Genomic DNA, 25,114 nt, shown 5'->3' on the forward strand with positions numbered 1-25,114 from the left:
ATTGGAAATGATAATATTTGTCAGGGGCATTAGAAATGGGATTCTACATTTGGTGTTGGTAGTGTGGTGCCCCAAAATGTAAGACTAGTAAAATCAGTTTAAATCCTGTAGCAATCTGATAATTAAATCATAGCACATACACACACTTACATTAGATACACATCAGTTATACAACACAAACATTACATTGAGGTGACAAAAGTCATGTTGTTGTTGTTGTTGTTGTTGTTGTGGTCTTCAGTCCTGAGACTGGTTTGATGCAGCTCTCCATGCTACTCTATCCTGTGCAAGCTGCTTCATCTCCCAGTACCTACTGCAACCTACAACCTTCTGAATCTGCTTAGTGTATTCATCTCTTGGTCTCCCTCTACGATTTTTACCCTCCACGCTGCCCTCGAGTACTAAATTGGTGATCCCGCGATGTCTCAGAACATGTCCTACCAACCGATCCCTTCTACTAGTCAAGTTGTGCCGCAAGCTCCTCTTCTCCCCAAGTCTATTCAATACCTCCTCATTAGTTATGTAATCAACACATCTAATCTTCAGCATTCTTCTGTAGCACCACATTTCGAAAGCTTCTATCCTCTTCTTGTCTAAGCTATTTATCGTCCACGTTTCTCTTCCATACATGGCTACACTCCAAACAAATACTTTGAGAAACGACTTCCTGACACTTAAATCAATACTCGATGTTAACAAATTTCTCTTCTTAAGAAACGCTTTCCTTGCCATTGCCAGTCTACATTTTATATCCTCTCTACTTCGACCATCATCAGTTATTTTGCTCCCCAAATAGCAAAACTCCTTTACTACTTTAAGTGTCTCATTTCCTCATCTAATTCCCTCAGCATCACCCGACTTAATTCGACTACATTCCATTATCCTCGCTTTGCTTTTGTTGGTGTTCATCTTATACCCTCCTTTCAAGACACTGTCCATTGCGTTCAACAGCTCTTCCAAGTCCTTTGCTGTCTCTGACAGAATTACAATGTCATTGGCGAACCTCAAAGTTTTTATTTCTTCTCCATGGATTTTAATACCTACTCCGAACTTTTCTTTTGTTTCCTTTATTGCTTGCTCAATATACAGATTGAATAACATCGGGGAGAGGCTACAGCCCTGTCTCACTCCCTCCCCAACCACAGCTTCCCTTTCATACCCCTCGACTCTTATAACTGCCATCTGGTTTCTGTACAAATTGTAAATAGCCTTTCACTCTCTGTATTTTACCCCTGCCACCTTCAGAATTTGAAAGAGAGTATTTCAATCAACATTGTCAAAAGCTTTCTCTAAGTCTACAAATGCTAGAAACGTAGGTTTGCCTTTCCTTAATTTTTCTTCTAAGATATGTCGTAGGGTCAGTATTGCCTCACGTGTTCCAACATTTCTACGGAATCCAAACTGATCTTCCCCGAGGTCGGCTTCTACCAGTTTTTCCATTCGTCTGTAAAGAATTCACGTTAGTATTTTGCAGCTGTGACTTATTAAACTGATAGTTCGGTAATTTTCACATCTGTCAACAGCTGCTTTCTTTGGGATTGGGATTATTATGTTCTTATTGAAGTCTGAGGGTATTTCGCCTGTCTCATACATCTTGCTCACCAGATGGTAGAGTTTTGTCAGGACCGGCTCTCGCAAGGTTGTCAGTAGTTCTAATGGAATGTTGTCTACTCCGGGGGCCTTGTTTCGACTCAGGTCTTTCAGTGCTCTGTCAAACTCTTCATGCAATATCATATCTCCCATTTCATCTTCATCTACATCCTCTTCCATTTCCATAATATTGTCCTCAGGAACATCGCCCTTGTATAGGCCCTCTATATACTCCTTCCACCTTTCTGCTTTCCCTTCTTTGCTTAGAACTGGGTTTCCATCAAAGCTCTTCATATTCATGCAAGTGGTTCTCCTCTCTCCAAAGGTCTCTTTAATTTTCCTGTAGGCAGTATCTATTTTACCCCTAGTGAGATAAGCCTCTACATCCTTACATTTGTCCTCTAGCCATCCCAGCATAGCCATTTTGCACTTCCTGTCAATCTCATTTTTTAGACATTTGTATTCCTTTTTGCCTGCTTCATTTACTGCATTTTTAATTTTCTCCTTTCATCAATTAAATTCAATATTTCTTCTGTCACCCAAGGGTTTCTACTAGCCATCGTCTTTTTACCTACTTGATCCTCTGCTGCCTTCACTATTTCATCCCTCAAAGCTACCCATCTTCTTCTACTGTATTTCTTTCCCCCATTCCTGTCAATTGTTCCCTTATGCTCTTCCTGAAACTCTGTACAATCTCTGGTTCTTTCAGTTTATCCAGGTCCCATCTCCTTAAATTCCCACCTTTTCGCAGTTTCTTCAGTTTTAATCTACAGTTCATAACCAATAGAACCTGGAAATGTCTTACAATTTAAAACCTGGTTCCTAAATCTCTGTCTTACCATTATATAATCTATTCTACCAGGCGGCTTCCTCTTTCATTTCTTAGCCCCAATCCATATTCACCTACTATGTTTCCTTCTCTCCCTTTTCCTACTGACGAATTCCAGTCGCCCATGACTATTAAATTTTTGTCTCCCTTCACTACCTGAATAATTTCTTTTATTTCATCATACATTTCTTCAATTTCTTCGTCATCTGCAGAGCTAGTTGGCATATAAACTTGTACTACTGTAATGGGCGTGGGCTTCGCGTCTATCTTGGCCACAATAATGCGTTCATCATGCTGTTTGTAGTAGCTTACCTGTACACCTATTTTTTTATTCATTATTAATCCTACTCCTGCATTACCCCTATTTGATTTTGTATTTATAACCCTGTATTCACCTGATCAAAAGTCTTGTTCCTCCTGCCACCGAACTTCACTAATTCCCACTATATCTAACTTTAACCTATCCATTTCCCTTTTTAAATTTTCTAACCTACCTGCCCGATTAAGGGATCTGACATTCCACGATCCGATCCGTAGAATGCCAGTTTTCTTTCTCCTGATAACGACGTCCTCTTGAGTAGTCCCCGCCCGGAGATCCGAATGGGGGACTATTTTACCTCCGGAATATTTTACCCAAGAGGACGCCATCATCATTTAATCATACAGTAAAGCTGCATGCCCTCAGGAAAAATTATGGCTGTAGTTTCCCCTTGCTTTCAGGCATTCGCAGTACCAGAACAGCAAGGCCATTTTGGTTAGTGTTACAAGGCCAGATCAGTCAATCATCCAGACTGTTGCCCCTGCAACTACTGAAAAGGCTGCTGCCCCTCTTCAGGAACCACACGTTTGTCTGGCCTCTCAACAGATACCCCTCCGTTGTGGTTGCACCTATGGTACGGCTACCTGTATCATTGAGGCACGCAAGCCTCCCCACCAACGGCAAGGTCCATGGTTCATAGGGGGGAGACAAAAGTCATGGGAGCATCGTAATATCGTGTCTGACCTCATTTTGCCTGGCATAGTGCAGCAGCTGGATGTGACATAGACTCAACAAGTCATTGGAAAACCCCCGTAGAAATATTGGGCATGCTACCTCTACAGCCATCCATAATTGAGAAAATGTTGCCAGTGAAGGATTTTGTGCACAAACTGACCTCTCCTTTATGTCCCATAAACGTTCAATGGGATTCATGTCGGGTGATCTGGGTAGTCGAATCACTTGTTGGAATTATCCAGACTGTTCTTGAAACCAATCGCGAACAACTGTGGCCTGCTGACATGGTGCATTGTCCTCCATAAAAATTCCACTATGGTTTGGAAACATGAACTCCACGGATGGATGCAAATGGTCTACAAATAGATGAACATACGCATTTCCAGTCAATGACCAATTCAATTGGATCAGAGGACCCAGTGGAGCCACCACTAGCTTGCACAGTGCCTTGCTAACAACTTGGGTGTATGGCTTCATGGGGCCTGCACAGACTCTAGCATCAGCCCTTACCAACTGAAACTGGGAATCATCTGACCAGGCCACAGTTTTCCAGTTATCTAGGATCCAAATGATATGGACGTGAGCCTACGAAAGGCACTGAGGGCAATGTGCTATTAGCAAAGTCATTTGTGTCTGTCATCTACTGCCATAGCCCATTAACACTAAATTTTACCACACTATCCAAATGGATAGGTTCATTGTACGTCCCACATTGATTTCTGCTGTTATTTCACACAGAGCTGCTAGTCTGTTAGCACTCACAACTCTACACAAATGCCAATGTTCTCGGTCATTAAGTGAAGGCCGTGGGGCACTGCTTTGTCCGATTTGAGAGGTAAAGCCTGAAATTTGGTATTCCTGGCAGACTCTTGACACTGTGGATCTTGGAATATTCACTTCCCTAATGATTTCTGAACTGGAATGTCCAATGAGTCTGGCACCAATGACCATTCCATGTTCAAAGTCTGTTAATTCCTGTCATGCAGCCAAAATCATGTTGGAAACCTACCCACATGAATGACCGGAGTACAAATGACTGCTCCCTTTTGTACCTTGTGTACAAGATACTACCACCACTTGTATACATGTATATCACTATCCTACAACTTCTGTCACCTCAGGACATTCTTTTCGTGATTTGTGGTGTTTAAGTCTCAGGAAAATTAGCACACAAACTGTAATAAGAAAAAAATAATAATCATTTAAGTTCCAATTCATCAGAGTAACGGGTGATCATAACAAATTACCCAAAAATAAATTACTTAATTGAAAAAATATGCTCCTTTTTTGAGTGATGAAACGAGGATAAAAAATAATAAATTATGAATTTCTACTACGCGAATTTTCACACATATTCATACAAGAAAAACTCAAATTACATCTTTGATGCTCGGCTTCTTAATACGGCATAGATTCACGTTTAAAGTTATTTCAAAAATATTCTCACACTTCTGAACTGAGACTGTTACACAACTTGCAACACAGAAAACCTTTAGTGCTACCTATTGAACAGTTGTTTGATATACAATACCAATATACTTCCTAACATAAAATAACTTTACATTACCTCCAGCTGGTCTTGGAACAATAACTGAAGAACAAATTAAATTTTACTCTAACAATTTCAAATATTAACTATCACTGGTATTGTTTTTTTCTTATAGTTACTATCTGTCACTTTCTTTTCACTACAAATATTTCACAGTAAAACTATTTATAGCAATAATTCAAATATAGTTTCTCTAAAGTTGTTTGAATGAGCACAGTTCCATAAATTTTTGTTCTGGATGTAAATATCTGAACCATCAGCTGACCACACGCAGAATTCATTGTTTCGCAATGCTAGTTTTTAACTTGCCATGTGTCACGTAATACGAACAAAAGGAAACATTGTTGCAATACAACATTGTCTTGCATACCATTCTGTACTTACAACAGAAAATAAAGGAATTAGAAATGTTAGGATCCCTAACTCTACTGTTACAATTACCATGTTATTCACCAGTTCACAACACTTCATTTCATAGCTTACTGTATAAAAATCTGAAGTGCACTTTTAATTCATGTAAGGAAATGGCCATTTTACAAAAAAAAAAAAACATATTGTGAACTTTATACAGGGTGGCGCAGTTCCCTCTGAACGAATGCATTATCTGGATTTCTGAAATAGAGTAAACGGCAATAACAATGGACAGTTTTATGCACTAATCGATTGTTAGCATTCTTCTGTCAGCGTTTCAGATTATTTCGTCAGTGAAGTTAGGCATTTCTCTCTGCAGTCTGCAAAATGAATTTCTCAATAGAGTGAAGAATTGAGATTGTGAAAGGATATGTGAAAAAAGGTTCGACTAAGTACACTCAAAAAATTTGCAGGGAGAAGTATCCAGGTAGAGAACTACTCAAAGAGAGCAATACAGACTCGGCATAAAAATTGGCAAACCTACGGATCTGTGCAAAACGTAAAACTACAAAGAATTCCTTCAGTTTGCACACCGTAAGTTACTTCACGCGTTCACTGAAGAATTGTTCAGAGCCCAAAGAAGTCTACACGTAAATTGGCCCAATAGGTGCATGTAAGTAGGGGGGACCACTAACGGATATTGAAAAGTCTTAATTAGTTGCCATTTCATGTGGCTGTTGGGCAGCAATGATAGGAGGATGACAGTCAGAAACGTGCAGATTACTGCTCATGGCTTTTGAATAACATCAACGGTGGTTTGTTAAACCCTTTCCATTACATCACTAGTGACGAAGCATGATTTCATCTTTCCAGTCATGTGAATTCGTAGAACACGAGACACTTGTCAATTGAGGACACTAACATTGTGTGTCAGCAACCACCGGATGATGAAAAAATCAGTGTCTGGTGTGGTGTAACAGGAACATGCATCTTTGGACTGACATTTTTTTACACTATCCTCAACACGGTAGCAAACACGGAAATTTCTGATATGTTTTGCGGTAAAGTCACTGAATATGAAAGCCAATTCTGCTTCTTCCAGTAAGATGCGTATCATGCCACTCATCTAAGGTGTCCCCGGAACAAGTCCACGACGTATTCACTGAGGAACAAACTGCCAGCGAACATTTACGGCCACCACTTTCGCTAGGTCTAATGACGTGATTTTTTTGCCTATGGGAACAGTTCAGGACCAAGTTCTATGAAACAAATTGACACAAAATACAGGAACTTATAGACAACATCAGCCATGAAGCTGCTGCCACTGACATCCTAACTTTATGCTGGGTGTATCTGAAAATGCTTAGATGTGCATGACTGTGTAACTGATGTTGCAGAGGGTCACTTTCAACATCTCTATAAATGTATTTTCCACTGTATTTTACATTGTAAATAAATGCTAAATCCATTTCAGCTCTTCATTTCTGTAATTTCACTGCATTTCCTTTACACTTACACAGGGTACTTTTACATGGGTTACTTTTATCTGTGGCACCCTGCACAACTTGTCCCCATTGTTATTCATATTCTTTACACTTACTAAATGATGACATCTTCTTTTATTCTGACAGCATACCTCAATTTTTAATTTAAAGCTTGCTATTCCAATTTGATGATACATGTTTCATAAATACAGATCCCACATGTCACGCATCCACAGATTCCTGTACTCACTGCCACCAGCAATGGCAGCATCAGTGTCTGTACAACCTGTGTGCCGTGCAGTGTGATGCCGGGGCCACCCTGACGGTTTATCTGAGCTCATTGTGTTCACTCAACAGTGTGGCCACATTCTTCATACCACCAATCAATTTTCTTGCTAGTAGATATTGAGAGTCATTCTTCTGCTATCAATTTTAATTTGATGGTCACTCCCTTAACTGATATCAAGTTGACAGATGCTTACCCAGATAGCCTATAGTACACTACATTATTTTTATGAATTTGGTTTGATTGAATCTTCTGGTATTTTTATTTGGAGATTTGTTCTTTACCATAGGGGTTCATTTCACTTTGACCTTTATAACAGACTAGTCAAACCCTGTGCCCATTGCTCTTAGGACTTATTGTTATAGATTTCATGATGGTGAAATTTATTAATACAGACATGGTCCAGCTGCCAGTCACTTATTCTGAAGTCGGGATATTTCCAGTTTTTTAATTTATGAGGTTCTCTTTAAAGCACGTTGATTTTGAGATAAGTTTTTTTGTGGTTTCTGCAACTCTTAATCAAACTTTGTCTATTTTTGTTTGTGCACTTATGAGCTAGCCATTTTTCAAAGATATCTCTATATCTCCTTTCTTGTCATGTTGTGTACCGAAATCACCTAAAAAAATTTAATGCTTGATATAGTAATATTGACCAAGTTTTGGTCCATGAGATCCCAGAATTTTTCTTTCTTCCCTGTGTTTCAGTGTGTTATTATTGTAATTGGTGTGAGTGTGTACACTGATGTTTGTGTATGTCCTATTCGCAAATTTCAAAGTTAATATTGTAACTGTGGGCAACTGAAATTTAAAATTACACAACTGTATCAATAATTATGAGATTTATTAGAAATATATTCACAAATTGTGGGCAATTTATAATGACCCATTTCATGTTAATCCTTTATAAAGTGATCCACAGACACCATCCAAGGTAAGAATTGTGTGTTTGTTCACGATGTCAGTAAAGATATTTAATTTTCCAGACAGTTATCATGATGCAATGTGAAAAATTAGATGCATTTAGATTTAGTTTAGGTTTACATTTTTTTTTTAATGTGTGTGAATGACAGCCTACCAAAACCAAATGCTGTCTTTTCTGCAATCTATGGTCACAGTAAGAATCATAAATGAAGATTGTATACATGGAAGAAGCCTGGAGGTACTGACAGGTTTCAGATAGATTGTATAATGATAAGACACAGATTTAGGAACCAGGTTTTAAATTGTAAGACATTTCCAGGGGCAGATGTGGACTCTGACCACAATCTATTGGTTATGAACTGGAGATTAAAACTGAAGAAACTGCAAAAAGTTGGGAATTTAAAGAGATGGGACCTGGATAAATTGACTAAACAAGAGTTTGTACAAAGTTTCAGGGAGAGCATAAGGGAACAACTGACAAGGAGGGGGGAAAGAAATACAGTGGAAGAAGAATGGCTAGCTTTGAGGGATGAAGTAGTGAAGGCAGCAGAGGATCAAGTAGGTAAAAAGATGAGGGCTATTAGAAATCCTTGGGTGACAGAAGAAATATTGAATTTAATTGATGAAACAAAGAAATATAACAATACAGCAAATGAAGCAGGCAAAAAGGAATACAAATGTCTCAAAAATGAGATTGGCAGGAAGTGCAAAATGGCTAAGCAGGGATGGCTAGAGGACAAATGTAAGGATGTAGAGACATATATCACTAGGGGTAAGATAGATATTGCCTACAGAAAAATTAAAGAGAACTTTGGAGGAAAGAGAACCACTTGCATCAATATTAAGACCTCAGATGGAAACCCAGTTCTAAGCAAAGAAGGGACAGCAGAAAGGTGGAAGGAGTATATAGAGGGTCAATATAAGGGTGATGTACTTGAGGACAATATTATTGAAATGGAAGAGGATGTAGATGAAGATGAAATGGGAGATATGATACTGCGTGAAGAATTTGACAGAGCACTGAAAGACCTGAGTCGAAACAAGGCCCCGGAAGTAGACAACATTCCATTAGAACTACTGATAGCCTTGGGAGAGCCAGTCCTGACAAAACTCTACCATCTGATGAGCAAGATGTATGAGACAGGCGAAGTACCCTCGGACTTCAAGAAGACTATAATAATTCCAATCCCAAAGAAAGCAGGTGTTGCCACATGTGAAAATTACCGAACTATCAATTTGACAATGTTGACTGGAATACTCTCTTTCAAATTCTGAAGGTGGCAGGGGTAAAATACAGGGAGCGAAAGGCTATTTACAGTTTGTACAGAAACCAGATGGCAGTTATAAGAGTCGAGGGACATGAAAGGGAAGCAGTGGTTGGGAAATGAGTGAGGCAGGGTTGTAGTCTCTCCCCGATGGTATTCAATCTGTATATTGAGCAAGCAGTAAAGAAACAAAAGAAAAGTTCGGAGTAGGTATTAAAATCGATGGAGAAGAAATAAAAGTTTTGAGGTTCCCCGATGACATAATTCTGTCAGAGACAGCAAAGGACTTGGAAGAGCAATTGAATGGAATGGACAGTGTCTTGAAAGGAGGGTATAAGATGAACATCAACAAAAGCAAAACAAGGATAATGGAATGTAGTCGAATTAAGTCGGGTGATGCTGAGGGAATTAGATTAGGAAATGAGACACTTAAAGTAGTAAAGGAGTTTTGCTATTTGGGGAGCAAAATAACTGATGATGGTCGAAGTAGAGAGGATATAAAATGTAGACTAGCAATGGCAAGGAAAGCATTTCTGAAGAAGAGAAATTTGTTAACATCGAGTATAGATTTAAGTGTCAGGAAGTCATTTCTGAAAGTATTTGCATGGAGTGTAACTATGTATGGAAGTGAAACATGGAGGATAAATAGTTTAGACAAGAAGAGAATAGAAGCTTTTGAAATGTGGTGCTAGAGATAAATGCTGAAGATTACATGGGTAGTCAGATAACTAATGAGGAGGTATTGAATAGAACTGGGGATAAGAGGAGTTTGTGGCACAACTTTACTAGAAGAAGGGATCGGTTGGTAGGACATATTCCGAGGCATCAAAGGATCACCAATTTAGTATTGGAGGGCAGCAAGGAGGGTAAAAATCGTAGCGGGAGACCAAGAGATGAATACACTAAGCAGATTCAGAAGGATGTAGGCTGCAGTAGGTACTGGGAGATGAAGCAGCTTGCACAGGATAGAGTAGCATGGAGAGCTGCATCAAACCAGTCTCAGGACTGAAGACCACAACAACAACAATGGTCACAGTTGGTGGAATTCTTTATCAAATGATTTTCCACCTTTGACTTTCTAATTGGTCACCGTGAGACCAGGCTAAATCCTGAAATTACAATTCTGAATGGTATTCTGAAAGGCGATACTGAGAGAGGAACAATGATGCTACCAAACTGTGAAGAACACTAGAAACCGAAATACATCCTCCAGCCTCGAAACCTAATACCACTGGGATGAAAATAAACAAGAGTTGGCCTAGGGAGGCTTCTACGAGAGAAGAAAGGAGTCTTACACAGGAAAGTGGAAGCAATGCTGGAGTCAGCTCAGGGCCACACAGTTGTCATACATGTACTCCTGACACTGGAATCCCCTGGGTATTTTACTGAAATACACTTGCGTAGATGACACATTCTCTGCATTTTGGTTTTGTATATGATAATATTTTTTTACTAAAATATCATAAATAAAATTAATACACGTACAAATAAAAATGTGGTGAGGGTATAACCCAAGCAACTGTCCTTCGATGTAAATAGTAAATGTGTTATTGGCACACAGTTAAACAATACATTTCAATTACTTACTCTTTGTGGCAGATGTCACACGGGAATTTAGGCTTCACCTGGTCTGGCAAATGACACTTGCTGTGCAGGTACAGTGAGCTGAACTGCTTGAAAGCTTTGCCACATTGTGGACACACGTGTGGTCTCGCATCAGTGTGTACTGTGCTGTGGGACTGCAGCACCGTCTTCTGAGAGAAACACTTGCCACATTCTTCACACCTGAAAAATATTGCAAAAATTCTGTCTGCAGCTTTTAAACAAAAACCACTAACGAGCATATCGACAGAAAATCTGAGACCTCGTATTATACGTATGCCGGTATAGATCGTCATTCACCTAATAATAGAGGAGCTGCCAAGTGACAGACGGGTATAATAAACTGGTTAGTTTGCAGACCGAGTCCTGTGCCAGTACGGAAGTCGTGTATGACGGAACACAAAGAGTAGGGTTAAACAGTGCATCAATTATAAGATCATCAGAGATGGAGCGCAAGCTCGGATCAAACTATGTGAGGATTGGACGTCACGAAGAAAAGCAACTAGTATCTTCCCCCCTCTGAAAGCACAATCGTGGTATTTACTTTAATAAGTTTACGGAAATCACTGAAAACATAATTACAGATAGCCCAGTCAGCTTTTTCCCCAATAAGAGAACAGTGCACTAACAGAGCTCAGCGGATAAGGGATCACTAACAATGATGATAAGGTAGGAAAATGGAATTCACACAGGTGGAAGATGGAATACCTGGAGTAAGAGACGAGATAAAGACATAAGAAAAGAATAAAATTAATGAATTGAGATGGAGTAGAAAAATAAAAGTGGGAGCGTAAGGCTGGTGTGGAGCCACCAGAGGGTGAAATAGAACGAGAACAGGTGAGGAGGTGAGGTCAGGCATGAAGCACATGTTCCCAGCTGGACAGAGAAAATCTTAGCTCGGACAAGAAGTACGTGGAGAAGGGCAGAAAGAGGGGTGGGGATATAAAGTCACACCCATTGTGAAGTGGCCACTGAAGTCTTATCTCACTATGTTGAGGAGCACGTTCCACAGCTAAAGGGTATAATAAGTCTCAGGCCTAACTATGCAGATGGCGAGTGCCCCTTTTGTCACTAAGTACAACACAGAACTGGAGAAACAGAATCATATTTCCCATCAAGGTCAAACTTCTTTTGCCTGTGACTTTAAATGGTTCATTTTATTTCCACTATCATTACTAACTCTGCCTTCAATCACTGCTACTGATCTCCACCCCTGTCTCACTTGTCTGCCAACTGCCTCCCAGTCAGTCCCTGTCACTGTCATCTGCTAAATGGCTACCTGTAAAAGCAATGTAAACCACATTCATCATAACTGAAACAATCTGAGCACCTCAATGAAGGGCTACTGCCAAACGAAGGCCATAAACTGACTATGTGACCGAATTTCAAAACTGTACAGCACAAAATACTGTCATGCAGCTTCAACAACTGCTTTGCGACCTATGCCACAAACACCGTCCCTCCTATCACGAGCCTTTCTGAATCGTGCAGGTGACAACTAACCCCGATTTCCATGACTTCTGTCAGTGTCTGTGCCTGCCTGACACCTGCCTCGACCAACTCTACACCCCTTCTCCCATTCCTGTGTTGGCTTTACACTCCCCTAGTTACTCTGTATTCTACCGTAGCTCACAGAGTTCTTTGTTCCTTCAAAGTTTTCTTCTACTCTGGATCACTCACCTTCCACTCCAACTTCTACCCCCTTACTCAATTTTCACTCTTTCACTCTTGCTCTGCTGTCTGTCTCCCTACGTAGGTACCTACCAACTTTGCTACACAATCTTACAGGTTGTAAACTAATAGTATACTCCATAGCTCTTTCCTGCCTTATTCCTCCCTCTTGCCAGTCCACCCACCCATTTCTATTTCCTCTCCAGTTCTATTTCCTCACCACACGGCACAATCAAGGTCACTAATCACTCCACACAGCATGCAGAGCAGGAGACAGAAAACACACACACACACACACACACACACACACACAGAGAGAGAGAGAGAGAGAGAGAGAGAGAGAGAGAGAGAGAGAGAGAGTTTTTAATTTCTGACAATGGACTTCGTTCTATAGCTGTGGAATTCATCATTTCTACTTGCCTGTCCATTCTTCAGTGTTCCTTTTATTTGGTGAAAATGCTCTATACTCTCTCACATTTTACATCATTCATACAGCCACAAGAATAGAGAATTATATTTTTCTTGTTGCCAAACACATGAACAAAATAACAATTTAAGTACAATTAATAGAAGATGCCTGACTTGGTGGTCCAGATTTAAATAATGTCAAAATGAAATCTGTAATATAAAACAGAATTAAATTAACTGTTCTTATTTCACAATGCAACAGCAGATAAAACTTGTAACAATATTAATAACAGGAACGATTGATATCACTGTTAATAAAACAATGGAGTTGTGGTGCCTATCTGCAACTCAGCATCTCCTCATGTGATGATATAACTGTTACGAATTTGAAACCGACAACAAGTCAATAAAACATTCATTTGGTGAAATCCCAAATCAGCAGGGAAACATTGTTTTTTAAAGGTGATGTGTATATTGGAGGAGGATTTCTGTCAAACAGTTAACTGTGCCGAATGTGACCCTAACAGTTAGCCAATTAGTGACGTTAACCTACCAATACTACAAAGTAAGGCGAGGGTTGCCGACAGAGTCACACAGAAAAACTGCTGTGAAATGTATCCCAGTCTACAGTTTTTCTGCATTAAAGTGATCCACAAATCTCATTACACGGATGGCGTGCATTCGTCGGGATCTCTTACAGCCAAATGACGGTCAGTATGAAGGCCTCAAAGAATTAGTCGAGTCTACTTGTAAATTGAGGTAAAATTGTCATTGACCAAAAAGTTGGTGTCAAACACCTCAGTGTTTTACTGGCTACAGTGCTGTGGGGAGAAATAAACTGTTGGCATTGTCTGACTTTTCAACTGACTTACACAGCCAGTTATAGAAAGACCTACTGTTTTAATATGAACTCCAAATAACAGCACAACTTGGAAGTTTACACATTAACAAACAAAGTCATTGGAGAAACAAGTGATAGGTCACAGATGAAAAAGGTAGGAATAAGTAGGTACTGAACTGCAGATCTTTTGATCAGTGGTATGACACTTTGGCAGAGAACCGTTTTATTTATTATGGGGAACTGTATGTTTGTTACTTTTTAGAAGCACATATTTTCTTATCACATGTTACAAGGACTCCTAAGAACTGAACACATTTTCTTTGCTCAGCCCCCATCATACCTCATGTAACTGGGTTACCATCACACCCACTGAGCAGGAATAGCTATATTTGGTACAAAAAGAAATTTAGTGATAATCCACCGGAACGATCACTGACATTGGAGTCTGAAACTGAAGAAGATAGTGCAGAGCTGCGTGTTCAAAGTTGTTGATGTGTTGAATTTGAGCATTTCTATTGTAGCCTCTAATATACCTCTCCTTAAATGCCCACACAAGATAAGAAACACAGGAAGAACACGGTATGTACAAAGAAAAGTGAAAGAACTTGAAACAAGCTTCACTCAAGCAAGATCTTGAAAACTTTGTGAAGTGTATATGGTAGATGCAGTTGGTGCAGAACCTGATGATTGTGACATGAGCACCCAATGTGATGTGCACTTTCAAAACCTGAACACTGCTGCCTCGGCAGGTGCCCACACTGACACGGTACGACTACTGACACTGATACCAGGTACCCCGTACACAAATACATACCCACTTCCTCACATTATTTAACTTCAGAAGCTCATAAAATAAAGGATAAAAAACGTATTTGGGCTCGCCCAGATTTCTATTGTGAAAATCTACTGCAAGATGATATGCTTGATGCTGCTTTAGAATATTATCTAAGCCCTAATCAGGCTGATGTTATTTCTGCTAGGAAAAATGGTGAAAAAGTTAGAAGGTAAAAACCAACAGTGGAAACTCCATGTAGGAATATCAACAATGTATGAGCTGAGCTGCCCGAGTTGGCAGTCATGTATGCTTGAGGTGTGCTTGCTTATGTGTACAAATGGCATGTGTTTCTTTGTTTCTCTTTTGCTTATGAAGACTGTGGCCAAAAGCTTTGTGTAAGTGTCTTTTAATTGCGACTCTATGCAACTTAACACGCCTTCTTTATGGTATGCGACAATATATCTTTTCCTACATTGTTAAAGAGGTAAAAAGATATATAACAAGATCAGTAAGAGAATCATTTCTCAATGAAAAAGGAGAACCCAAATTTAAAAGCTGATCTCACAAAATTTTACTTCTTACGACCAAAATGAGTCGAATGCCAGCCAGTGAAGAAAGTATGCACTTATTTGTTGCACCGTACGTAGTGTCACAGGGAAGAAGTACACAGAGATGGAACTGATGCTCTTGCGTATATGTCGAGAGCCACAAGATAAATGTCGGTTGCGTGAGTGTGCACTGTGTCCTGGTGGTGGAGGGATGACCGTTGAAGCGTTACACCTTCAGCATTCTGAAATTACATAACCTATGCATTGTGGGAGTGAGGACAGCTGGTCAACAAAACAGTGGAGCTACGGGAGTTTGTTACAGAGGTTAGGTACTTGGTCGTGAAAGGAGTAGCTCGTCATTATATCCGCAGCATTCAGAGACAGGCCGTAGCAGAAGTAAAATCAGCCAGTTCCCAGAATACTGACACATTAGTTCTTCATTTCAACTTTGCTGAGAACTGGTCTGTTGCTTTGCAGAATGAAGTTCAAAGTTACCATTGGCACACAACACAAGTGTCAATATTCACATGTGTTGCCCACTTCCTTGGTACATCACACTGTTTTGCTACTGTGTGATCTCATTCGTGACAGTGCACGTGCATGCTATGTTGTCAGCATAACTGATGATATAGCATCTGTATGCCACATATTTCCTATACAAGTGTATGTGACTGATGGTGCTGCATTTCATTTTAAAAACCACTTTAGGCTTAATGAAATTGGAAAACACAGTACAGGAATTACGATAAAAAACTGGATATTTGAGCAACAGGTCATGGAAAAAGTGCATGTGATGGGGTAGGAGGTCTATGTAAACATCTTGCAACAAGATTTAATATCCAGCATGAAGCTGTTGATGATGTAAGAGATGCTACTGAATTTCTACAGACCATATCAAAATTACTACAAAACACGAAACTCTTATTTATAAATGAAAGCACATTAGGTGAATTCTATTGAAAAAAAGGACAAAAATGGTCTGCTGTGAAGACAGTGATAGGAATTCAGACAAGTCACTGCTGGGTTGCATCCTGGAGTGGCACATATGAGGATCATTCAATAATTAAAGAGACGAATTGGTCTGGAGAAAAAAACTGTTAGTAGGGCAAGTTTAGTACTTTTATGGTTTTAAGTTGGCATCACTAGGATGAGCCCTGATCATCTGATGTATCAACATTGTTTTGTTTATAAATGCAAAAATACATTTCAAGATGGTGAGTCCGCTTTAAACGTACACATTAGTTGAACAACATTCTGCTATTCGTTTTTTACTTGCTGAGGGTGAGAAACCTGTGAATCTATACTGTAGAATGTCTAAAGTTTATGCTGAAGGTTATACGAATAGTGCAAATTTTTAAAGTGGGTAGAGCAGTTCAATCATGGTATCGACTCAGTGACTGACGAAAACCATTCTGGCCGACCAGTTGCAGTTTCAACTCCCGCACTTGAAAGTCGAATTGATGACATTATTCATGCCGACCGCATTGACTGTGGAAATGATAGTTGATAAGGTTCAAGTTAGTACTAGTACAGTTCATAACATTATCCATAACAAGCTGAAATACCGTAAAACATGTGCAAGATGGGTCTCAAAGGAGTTGATGCAGCTATACAATGAAACAAGGTTGAGAGTGTGCTCAGAGCTGAAGGAATGTTATGAAAGAGAAGGTGAAGACTTCCTCAACAAAATTTTAACTTGTGATGAAACTTGGGCCAGAATCAAAAAGACAAACCGTGGAGTGGAAACACAACAACTCACCTGGCAAGAAAAAATTCAAAACCAAAGCATCAACAGGAAAAGTCATGTTGATGGTGTTTTGGGATGCTAAAGGTCCACTTTTTGTGATTATCCCAAAGAGCAGCATACAATGAACAGCCAATACTACTTGGTTTTGCTTTTGGACAAGGTGAAGAGAGAGACACTGTAGATCTCAAAGGAGAGGTGTGATTCTCCAGCAAGGCAATGCGCGTCCTCATATTGCTCAACTAACATGTGAAACCATTGACAAAATGGGCTGGGAAGTACTGCCTCATCCCTCTTACAGTCCTGATTTAGCACCTAGTGGTTTCCATTTGTTTTGTGGACCGAAGGAGGCATTACATGGGAAGAGGTTCCAGGACAATGAGGATGAGAAAAAATTTGTGGGGAATTGGTTCAAACATCAAGATAAAGAGTTCCATGCAGCTTGTAGCCCGTTGGGACAAGTGCACAAATGTTCAAGGGGATTATGTTGAGCAGTAGAAAAAGTATTGTTTTGAAAAAATAGAAATGCAGAGGTATCAGTATGCTTTAGAAGACTTTGTTGCGAGCAACTTTATTCCTTGTGTAACGATGAAAGCAATCAATTTTTGACAAAATAATCAGTTTATGCAAAATAAAATATCCAATTAGATTATTCATTTCTTGTGTGAGTGGGACAAATGATTAGTGTCTCTGACGAGCTGCAAGATGTCACCATCTGCTTCATGACACCTCATGGTCTGGGAAATTCTTTCAAATGGCTATCATCAAAAACTTAGTGTGCAGTTCCCATTTCCTAATTACTGCTCTGGGATCATCCTTGTCAATGTACAAATTAATCTCAGCTCTACAAGTTCAACGACGAGAAAAAAAAAAGCAAATCAACTCTTCCCAACAGTGCAGTGTTAACTCTTACAGTGTAGGCCATTTTAATTGGTTGGTTGGTTGGTTTGGGGAAGGAGACCAGACAGCGTGGTCATCGGTCTCATCGGATTAGGGAAGGATGGGGAAGGAAGTCGGCCGTGCCCTTTCAGAGGAACCATCCCGGCATTTGCCTGGAGTGATTTAGGGAAATCACGGAAAACCTAAATCAGGATGGCAGGACGCGGGATTGAACCATCGTCCTTCCGAATGCAAGTCCGGTGTGTAACCACTGCGCCACCTCGCTCGGTAGGCCATTTTAATTCATGGTATCTCATAAAGAAGTAAAATCATGACAGAAGACAATGAAAATTCATGAATAATATCAGAACCATAAAAATGTACACTTATGTTCAGAGGGGGGAGGGGGGTGAAACAGAACCCTTTGGACGACCAGTACCCATGCTGAACTGAGGTGACTGAAATGCTAATTGCTAATCTTTTTCTATAGAACATACTAATGTACATGCAATTTTTAGAATATTCAGAATCATGGTTTTAGAGAAAACAATTGATAATGAATCAAAAAATTTCAGATTCTCTCATTTTATATAGAGATATTTTGATGGTTTAAGATTTCAGGATTACTTAGCGGTCTTTCCATTTTATCATTTATCAAGACAGGTAACTCTGTGTGACTATTCATATTTACAAACATAATTTTGAAGTTTGCTTAAAGTTACAAATTTTCATAGCTTATTTTTCTAAACTAAAATGAATAAAAGCAAGAAGTGTGTATGTGTAAATCATGTCTGATATTATTGTGAATGAGGTTTTTATTTTAAAACTTTACCTTTTGTTACTACATTTTCACAAATGCTCTCATTTAGAGAGATCTATAATGTTTTAACAAATCATCAGAAAATCCAAATATTTTAGTTTCTGAAAGGTGGAACTTCATCATATATTTTTCTCAAAACACTTTAAAATAATGATATTACACATTCACTTTTGACCTGCATAATCTGAGATGAAATCATCCAAAAGTACACAGGGTGGGAGGAAGGGGAGGGTGTAGGAGGGGGAGGGTGTGGGAGGGAGGGAGGGAGGGAGAGAGAGGGAGGGGGCGGAGAGAGAGAGAGGGAGGGGGGGAGAGAGAGAGAGAGGGAGGGGGATGAGAAGGTCAGGTGTACCGAGAGAAGATGGTGTTACGCCTATTTAAATGGTTTTGAGATTGACTTCTCAAAAGCGTCCTCCCACCATACATGGTCACCTTCTGTTGTCCCCTCAATTTTCACAAAATGCTTATCAAAATGTACAACACACCATCCCGGCAATCGTTTACACTGCAAAACCAGCTCTGTGAATCCCCCACTGCCATTTACTCCAGCCTCACTACTGGCAAAATATACAATGGTAATGGCAAAGCAACTTACAAAACAACTCATATTGCCTAGCAGCAAGCTAGTTTTCACCACACAGCTCTTTAAATACAGATGGCAACTGACAATCCAGCAGAGCAGACAAATGGACATAACAAGAACTGTCTGTCTTGGTGGCATCCAGTACCAAGATAAGATGCAGCAAGTGCTCTAGAACAGGAGTCGAGAGATTTCAGAGCCTACTACATTATGTATGTCAATAGGTTTCTTTTGTACAACACTGGTTTCCCTGCTTTCTGGTAATGGGGAACTCTTTATCAGAGACCTATTCTCTTCCCTTTGGACTTAACCTCAGTTATTCTAACCAGCCTTACCTTATCCCATATGATGTTATAGTCCCCCCCCCGCCCTTTGCGACTACTCACATTTCAGCTCACAGACAGTACTACAGGACTGTGCCTAGCAAAGCTCTGTGGTGTTCAAATTGAACTTTTTTTATATAAAAAAGACTGTGTTTCAATGATATTTGCTTTATTTCAAATGGCATTTAGTAGAATAATTAGCCATGACCAGGACAAAAATGTGCATTTCTGAATCACTTTTTATGGCATGTAAATAGTTTCTTCCTTCTGAGCTTATGTAAATATATTTTCAATCACAAACAAATAACACCTTTACATAATCCAATCTGGTGATCTGTGCATTTGCATCCTGCCAACCAATTAAGTTCCACTATGTGGTATAATGGACCACAATGCCATACAGAATAGTTGTCAGTATGGTCAGTCCTACAGAATGAATTACTGAAAACTATACAGGGGTGTGGTCTTAGTTTTTACTCTTCTGACTCAATGTACAGAGTGGCAAATGAAGTATGTAACACCTTAACGAAAAATTGCAAAATTTGTCACGAGCAACAGGACTATGTTTCTTTCCACTAAGACACTGTGCAAAGCATCTAATCGTTGTTGTTTTTGTGGTCTCCAGTCCTGAGACTGGTTTGATGCAGCTCTCCATTCTACTCTATCCTGTGCAAGCTTCTTCATCTCCCAGTACCTACTGCAACCTACATCCTTCTGAATCTGCTTAGTGTATTCATCTCTTGGTCTCCCTCTACGATTTTTACCCTCCACGCTGCCCTCCAATACTAAACTGGTGATCCCTTGATGCCTCCGAACATGTCCTACCAACCGATCCCTTCTTCTAGTCAAGTTGTGCCACAAACTTCTCTTCTCCCCAATCCTATTCAATACTTCTCATTAGTTATGTGATCTACCCATGTAATCTTCAGCATTCTTCTGTAGCACCACATTTCGAAAGCTTCTATTCTCTTCTTATCCAAACTATTTATCGTCCATGTTTCACTTCCATACAAGGCTACACTACATACAAATACTTTCAGAAACTTAAACCTATACTCGATGTTAACAAATTTCTCTTCTTCAGAAATGCTTTCCTTGCCATTTTATGTCCTCTCTACTTCGACCATCATCAGTTATTTTGCTCCCCAAATAGCAAAACTCCTTTACTACTTTAAGTGTCTCATTTCCTAATCTAATTCCCTCACCATCACCCGACTTAATTCGACTACATTCCATTATCCTTGCTTTGCTTTTGTTGATGTTCATCTTATATCCTCCTTTCAAGACACTATCCATTCCGTTCAACTGCCCTTCCAAGTCCTTTGCTGTCTCTGACAGAATTACAATGTCATCGACGAACCTCAAAGTTTTTATTTCTTCTTCATGGATTTTAATACCTACTCCGAATTTTTCTTTTGTTTCCTTCACTGCTTGCTTAATATACAGATTGAATAACATCGGGGATAGGCTACAACCCTGTCTCATTCCCTTCCCAACACTGCTTCCCTTTCATGTCCCTCGACTCTTATAACTGCCATCTGGTTTCTGTACAAATTGTAAATAGCCTTTCGCTCCCTGTATTTTACCCCTGCCACCTTCAGAATTTGCAAGAGAGTATTCCAGTCAACATTGTCAAAAGCTTTCTCTAAGTCTACAAATGCTAGGAACGTAGGTTTGCCTTTCCTTAATCTGGTTCCTAAGATAAGTCGTAGGGTCAGTATTGCCTCACGTGTTCCGATATTTCTACGGAACCCAAACTGATCTTCCCCGAGGTCTGCTTATACCAGTTTTTCCATTCGTCTGTAAAGAATTCGTGTCAGTATTTTGCAGCCGTGACTTATTAAACTGATAGTTCGGTAATTTTCACATCTGTCAACACCTGCTTTCTTTAGGATTTGAAGTCTGAGGGTACTTCGCCTGTCTCATACATCTTGGTCGCCAGATGGTAAAGTTTTGTCAGGACTGGCTCTCCCAAGGCTGTCAGTAGTTCTAATGGAATGCTGTCTACTCTTGGAGCTTTGTTGCAACTCAGGTCTTTCAGTTAATATTGGCAATTCCTTTGGCAGTTAACTGACAAATATATCATAGCAGTTATATTTTAAACAGAAAAAACTATTGTATGTTCAGGAGAGCATACCTGAATATGTGTGATTTCAAAATGTAACCTGTTCTCCACAACAAAAGGACACAACAATTAATTTCAATTAAGAAAGGGAATGACATAAAATGCTGTACGTACCTAAATTTCTTTGGATTGCCATGAAGCTTCACGTGTCTTGCAAAACTTCGGTATCTGGTATAAACCTTGGCGCACTGAGAACACTTGAAATTTGGTGGTTGGTTGTGCTCAGTCTGATGATGGGACCGCAGCTCCTGCAGACTGCTTAGCACAGCTGTGCAGTCTGTGCACTGCCACGAATATCCGTCCATAACAGTCTTTGGTCTGGGCTTTGCTTCCCCATCTTTTTTTTTCCTTGATGACCCACTCTTCTTTTTTAGAGCCTTCCCTTCAGACATGTTTTCTTCCTCACTATTTTCTTCCTTAATTCCACAAAATTCCTCATTTTCAGGGTTACGTTCAGGTTCTATAGGTTTGAGATCTTCAATTTCACTATTTTCCTTCTCTTTCTTTTCTGTTCTAGTTTCCTTCACCATAAGCAGCCTCTGCTCGAGTGGGATTCGTTCTTCTGAAATTGACCTCTCCCTCCTCATCGACCGTTCTTTAACAGAATTCTTAGATTTAGATGGGACACCATCTTTCACTGAAGTTTTTTCCCGAACTGCCAATCGCTCCTTCATCGGAGCCGTTCGCTTAACAGGAACACACCGTTTTCGTCGGGAAGAAGCTGATGAACCAGTTTCTGTAATTATTAAAGATAAATGGCATATTTTTAGACATGTTTTGGCACAAGAAATATTTATAATTATTTCACAAAACAAGTACGCAAAGTTTATGTCAGATGCTAAACATTAAAAAAGGAATGTTTGAAAGAAGTGAGGTAGAAGGTCCAGTGTGATGTACAAACTTATTAATTTTGTGTGGCTTTATGAAAGATGTACTGTCTATTCTCCTTTTGTCTGTGAACTGGATATTACATGTAGCATCAGGTGTTAAGTGATCATTGTGGATTTGGCAAGCACATATCCATTTTCTACAGTGCACCATAGTCTCGGTTTACAATACAGTGCAACAGAAGTGTAGGCCTATACAAATGCGAAGTTCGCAGCAGGCCATTTGATACTTGTATTAGACTATAGTAATGGCATGCCATTCAAAGATTGTACTGGGAAAAGTTTTTAGACACAAATGTCCTGACAGGATTATGTCTGAAGGGATTTGGGATGTTTAAGGCCACTGATTCCAACTATGGGAGACACAGAAGGATCAGGACACTGCAATTAGGCAAGGCAATTCTTCACAAAGCTGACAATCATCCTAGTGTCAGCATAATACAAGTAACTGCAGAAATAATGTTGATCACATGACTTCCATGTCGATATTGTGGAGGGCTGTGAAACTGTATGCAATTAGTGCATTCGGGATTCAGTGTGGCGGCATGTCGACATCTTAACTGTACCTGTAGTGGTACATCGTATGATGACGCACCACTGTGTAGCTTTACCACCCCCACAATACATCATACGATATGTTTACAATTTTTTTTACACATTTTAATAACTTTTACAACAGGAGCAATTTAAAATAAGAACTACAAAGTGTTTGTTGTACACTTCTTTGAGCGACACAGAGATCGAGGGAGAGCTGGCCCATATCACTAACGTCGATTTGCAGTAGGTTGGGGTTGGGTTGTTTGGGGAAGGAGACCAGACAGCGAGGTCATCGGTCTCATCGGATTAGGGAAGGATGGGGAAGGAAGCCGGCCATGCCCTTTGAAACGAACCATCCCGGCATTTGCCTGGAGCGATTTAGGGAAAGAGGGAGAGCTGGCAGATGTCCTTTGGGCAGCACAGGGATTTCACATCACCAGATAAAATCTTAACTGTATTAACAGCCATGTACTGTGAGAAGAATCCTGCATCTATGCTCTGTTCTGCAACCATTGTTCTAATAGTGTAAAAAGTAACTGATTATGCAAATGTTCTTCTGAGTTCAGTATCCGTTTGAACCAAACTTGCTCATTCATAAATGTTATTACAGTTTTAATATGTTGTGAAAATAAAACTGCTTGAAGTTTTTTGAGATAAAAAGTATTACTGATGTTTTGGATTTCAGGACCTTTATTTTCAAGACAGCATATATACAGACAAATACTGGCTCTTTGTTATTTTCATGTGTGCTATCATGACTAATTGAAGTTGTTTATTTTGAAATGAAAATTAACTGGACAGTGAATTTTAAGAAAATGATCTGGTAAATTGGTTTGGAAACCAAATAAAATACAATAAAAATAGCACAAGTTACTAATATCTCTGGGCTTACAATACTACAACAGAAGAGAATATTACACATTATTTCAACATTTTTTGTTTGAAAAATGCTCAGTGAGAATGCATCTGAAAAAAAAAAATTAGAATTCTGTAAACAATAATAGACCTACAAATAGAGATTAACAAAAGCTGCTGTGTGGCAGTGTTACCATAGCTATGGTTCTTATGGTTACATAAATAGATTACAAAATGCTTTAATATGAAAGTTCTACTACAAAAAGACTGAATCATTGTGCCTCTTTTCAATCTAAGAAATATTAGAATGAACCTGTGAACAAAACATACGTCAGAAAAAAGTGATTTACGTCCAATAACAGTGAAGCTATTATAATTTTGAAAGTTGAATGCTAACTCAGCATGTCACACAAATATGCTTACTCTTCTTACAGGGGTCATGATACTTTATAAAGAAGACCATTTTGGACATTTCATTTGAGGACGAGTTTCATGCTGTATGCATTCTTATGATTAGCACACTGTGAAGAGCTGTAGAAAATGAGTTCTAATGTGGTAATAAATATTTCTGGACTTGTGTCTGCCTAACATAATTTTCTTCTCCTGTATGGAAAAAAATAAAGATTGGAATGAAACAGTATTTTTAAGATCTTGGGAAAAGTAATCAACAGTTTTAAACCATGAAAAACTTACAGATGATCTTATGCTAGAAGTGTGCTTCTTTTGTGCTTTCCCCAATAAATGATAACATGTGCATTAAGAAGATACCCTAGAGCGTGCAGGTGCACATGCTGGTGTTCTCGACACAGTGATACAGAGACAAGACACAACCAGTAGGGCTGTGATAATGAAACATAAACACCACTCACACATTAAGTCTTAAGCCTGTTCCGACTGCTGCCTACAAGGCAGTACGAAGAGCCATCCATGATCACAAGACACGTGATCAGCATAACACCGATCTCTCCAGCAGTATTGTATGTATCTCGTGCTGTTGAGATACATATCTGTTACTTTTTTTTATTATTCTTATTATTTTTTAAATTTGTTGTGCACTTCCTTTTAATAAATAGGACTGTCGACACAAATCACACTTGGCTTTATTTCCTAGTTTGTTTCAGAGAAAAATCATATCATTTTCTTCTTGTCCACAACACAATGAGAAAATGCACTAAATTTATTATTATTATTATAAACTTGTATGAATAGTAGGTATAAAGAGGCATCATAAAACAGAATGAAGGTCTCCC

At 39.3% G+C, this 25,114-nt stretch overlaps 1 protein-coding gene across 1 annotated transcript in view; it reads right to left on the minus strand.

Moving 5' to 3' along the window:
- The window catches only part of LOC126456766 (zinc finger protein 879-like), a 375,729-nt gene that overhangs the window by 207,415 nt on the left and 143,200 nt on the right, over nucleotides 1-25,114 (minus strand). The window contains exons 4-5 of the mRNA XM_050092524.1: nucleotides 21,700-22,321; nucleotides 10,857-11,054 (exon numbers count right to left, since the gene is read on the minus strand). Of these exons, the coding sequence (XP_049948481.1) occupies nucleotides 10,857-11,054; nucleotides 21,700-22,321 (820 nt within the window). The remainder of the gene's footprint in view (nucleotides 1-10,856; nucleotides 11,055-21,699; nucleotides 22,322-25,114) is intronic.

The sequence above is a fragment of the Schistocerca serialis genome, chromosome 2 (genome assembly GCF_023864345.2).
Source record: "Schistocerca serialis cubense isolate TAMUIC-IGC-003099 chromosome 2, iqSchSeri2.2, whole genome shotgun sequence".
NCBI lineage: Eukaryota > Metazoa > Arthropoda > Insecta > Orthoptera > Acrididae > Schistocerca > Schistocerca serialis.